We start from the raw sequence: 1,385 nt of genomic DNA, 5'->3' as shown, positions 1-1,385 counted from the left end.
TTACAGAAACACAAGCTGGTGGAGCCCTCCAAGAAGCTCCAGGACAACATCTGCTCTCGTCACACTAAAGTGAGGGAGGTGTTCTGCCGCACTGATCAGCAGTGTATCTGTTATCTCTGTGCTGTGGATGAACATAAAGGCCACGACACAGTCTCAGCTGCAGCAGAAAGGACTGAGAGGCAGAGAGAGCTCGAGGGGAGTCGACAACAAATCCAGCAGAGAATCCAGGACAGAGAGAAAGATGTGAAGGTGCTTCAGGAGGAGGTGGAGGCCATCAGTCGCTCTGCTGATAAAGCAGTGGAGCACAGTGAGGAGATCTTCACCGAGCTGATTCGTCTCCTGGAGAAAAGACGCTCTGATGTGAAGCAGCAGATCAGATCCCAGCAGGAAACTGAAGTGAGTCGAGTCAAAGAGCTTCAGCAGAAGCTGGAGCAGGAGATCACTGAGCTGAAGAGGAAAGACGCTGGTCTGGAGCAGCTCTCACACACAGAGGATCCCACCCAGTTTCTACTCAACTACCCCTCAGTGTCAGCACTCAGTCAGTCTACACACTCATCCAGCATCGACATCCGTCCTCTGAGATACTTTGAGGATGTGACAGCAGCTGTGTCAGAGGTCAGAGACAAACTACAGGATGTCCTGAGGGAGAGATGGACAAACGTCTCACTGACATCAACTGAAGTGGATGTTTTACTGCCACCAGCAGAGCCCAAGACCAGAGATGGATTCTTAAGATGTTCACGTAAAATCACACAGGATGGAAACACAGCACACACACGTCTGTGTTTAACTGAGGAAAACAGAAAAGCAACATTATCGAGTCGACGATGGTCTGATTCTAGTCACCACACTGACACTGACTGAAGTGGATGTTTTAATGTCACCAGCAGAGCCCAAGACCAGAGATGGATTCTTAAGATGTTCACGTAAAATCACACTGGATCCAAACACAGCAAACACACGTCTGTTATTAACTGAGGGAAACAGAGAAGCAACAGTAATGATTGTACAATCGTTTTTTCCTAGTCACCCAGACAGATTCGCTGATTGGTGGCAGGTCCTGAGTAGAGAGAGTCTGACTGGACGTTGTTACTGGGAGGTGAAGTGGACAGGGACAGGAGTTGGAGTAGCAGTTGCATACAAGGATATCAGCAGAACAGGGGACTGGAATGAAAGTCGATTTGGAGGCAATGACAAATCTTGGGCATTATATTGTGACCAAAACAGTTATAAATTTTGGTACAACATCAGCCAAACTCCCGTCTCAGGTCCTCAGTCCTCCAGACTTGGAGTGTACCTGGATCACACAGCAGGTATTCTGTCCTTCTACAGCGTCTCTGAAACCATGACTCTCCTCCACAGAGTCCAGACCACGTTCACTCAGC

General features: G+C 48.6%; 2 protein-coding genes across 2 annotated transcripts in view; both read left to right on the top strand.

Moving 5' to 3' along the window:
• Positions 1–6: 6 nt before the first annotated feature.
• Positions 7–840, top strand: LOC109953489 (tripartite motif-containing protein 16-like; the record flags this gene model as incomplete). Its single annotated transcript, XM_020588974.1, has 1 exon — positions 7–840. A coding segment is annotated over one exon (834 nt), but the record flags the coding sequence as incomplete, so codon positions are not given.
• A 9-nt stretch (positions 841–849) lies between these two features.
• The window catches only part of LOC109953491 (tripartite motif-containing protein 16-like protein), a 1,839-nt gene continuing 1,303 nt past the window's right edge, over positions 850–1,385 (top strand). The window contains exon 1 of the mRNA XM_020588976.1: positions 850–1,383. Coding sequence (XP_020444632.1) covers positions 878–1,383 — 506 coding nt within the window. The 5' untranslated portion in view covers positions 850–877. The remainder of the gene's footprint in view (positions 1,384–1,385) is intronic.

The sequence above is a fragment of the Monopterus albus genome, unplaced genomic scaffold (assembly GCF_001952655.1).
Source record: "Monopterus albus unplaced genomic scaffold, M_albus_1.0 scaffold702.1, whole genome shotgun sequence".
NCBI classification, from domain to species: domain Eukaryota; kingdom Metazoa; phylum Chordata; class Actinopteri; order Synbranchiformes; family Synbranchidae; genus Monopterus; species Monopterus albus.
The sequence above is the reverse complement of the archived record's forward strand: the minus strand, read 5'-3'. Positions and strand labels throughout refer to the sequence as shown.